Genomic DNA, 684 nt, shown 5'->3' on the forward strand with positions numbered 1-684 from the left:
CCGTCACGCCCCCACGTCCAACTTCCGGGGCGGGGCGGTTCCCGGGCCGGATCCGTCAGTGTTCCCACGAGGTGGCGCTCCCTCCCGCAGCTCCGCCAAGCTCCTCTCTGGGAGCCCGCCCGCCAGACAGTTGCTGCGGACGCACTGACGACGGCGCGGCGGCGTGGGCGTCGTCAAGGCAGCCGGTGATTGGTTGCGTGCTGTGGACGTGAGGCCTGTGTCCAGAGCCGACGGCGCCCAGCGGTCCGCCAGAAGGGCCATGCTGCGCTGGCTGCGTGGCTTCGTGCTGCCGCGGGCGACGTGCCAGGAGGACAGCTCCTACGTCCTGTACGAGGCCCTCTTCCAGGAGCTGGACCGCAACGGGGACGGGGTGGTGGACATCTTGGAGCTGCAGCGGGGTCTGAAAGACTTGGAAACCTGGTTTACCACGGGCTCGGAGCAGGTGAGGGGCCAACAGAAGGCGGCGTGGGGGCGTCTGGAGGGACGTTGGGGTGACGGGTAGCCGAACCTGCCCTCCGCAGGGGCCCCCTCCAGAGCTGAGAAGGTGGAGTGGCGGGAGAGCTCCCCTGGCCCGCAGAACCCGGCCCCACAAGTTGGACATTTTGCTCCTACGTCGTGACAGTGACAAACGCCTTCTGAGTGGGTTTCTGGGGGCTCATGGAACAGGTACCGAACCCACACAGT

At 67.7% G+C, this 684-nt stretch overlaps 1 protein-coding gene across 1 annotated transcript in view; it reads left to right on the forward strand.

Annotated features, from left to right (window-relative positions):
- Nucleotides 1–259: 259 nt before the first annotated feature.
- The window catches only part of LOC101646855 (calcium-binding mitochondrial carrier protein SCaMC-1-like), a 61,796-nt gene continuing 61,371 nt past the window's right edge, over nt 260–684 (forward strand). The window contains 1 exon segment of the mRNA XM_013003885.2: nt 260–442. Coding sequence (XP_012859339.1) covers nt 260–442 — 183 coding nt within the window.

This window comes from Echinops telfairi, unplaced genomic scaffold (genome assembly GCF_000313985.2).
Source record: "Echinops telfairi isolate 266 unplaced genomic scaffold, ASM31398v2 ScPeMD7_443;HRSCAF=831, whole genome shotgun sequence".
Classification (NCBI taxonomy): domain Eukaryota; kingdom Metazoa; phylum Chordata; class Mammalia; order Afrosoricida; family Tenrecidae; genus Echinops; species Echinops telfairi.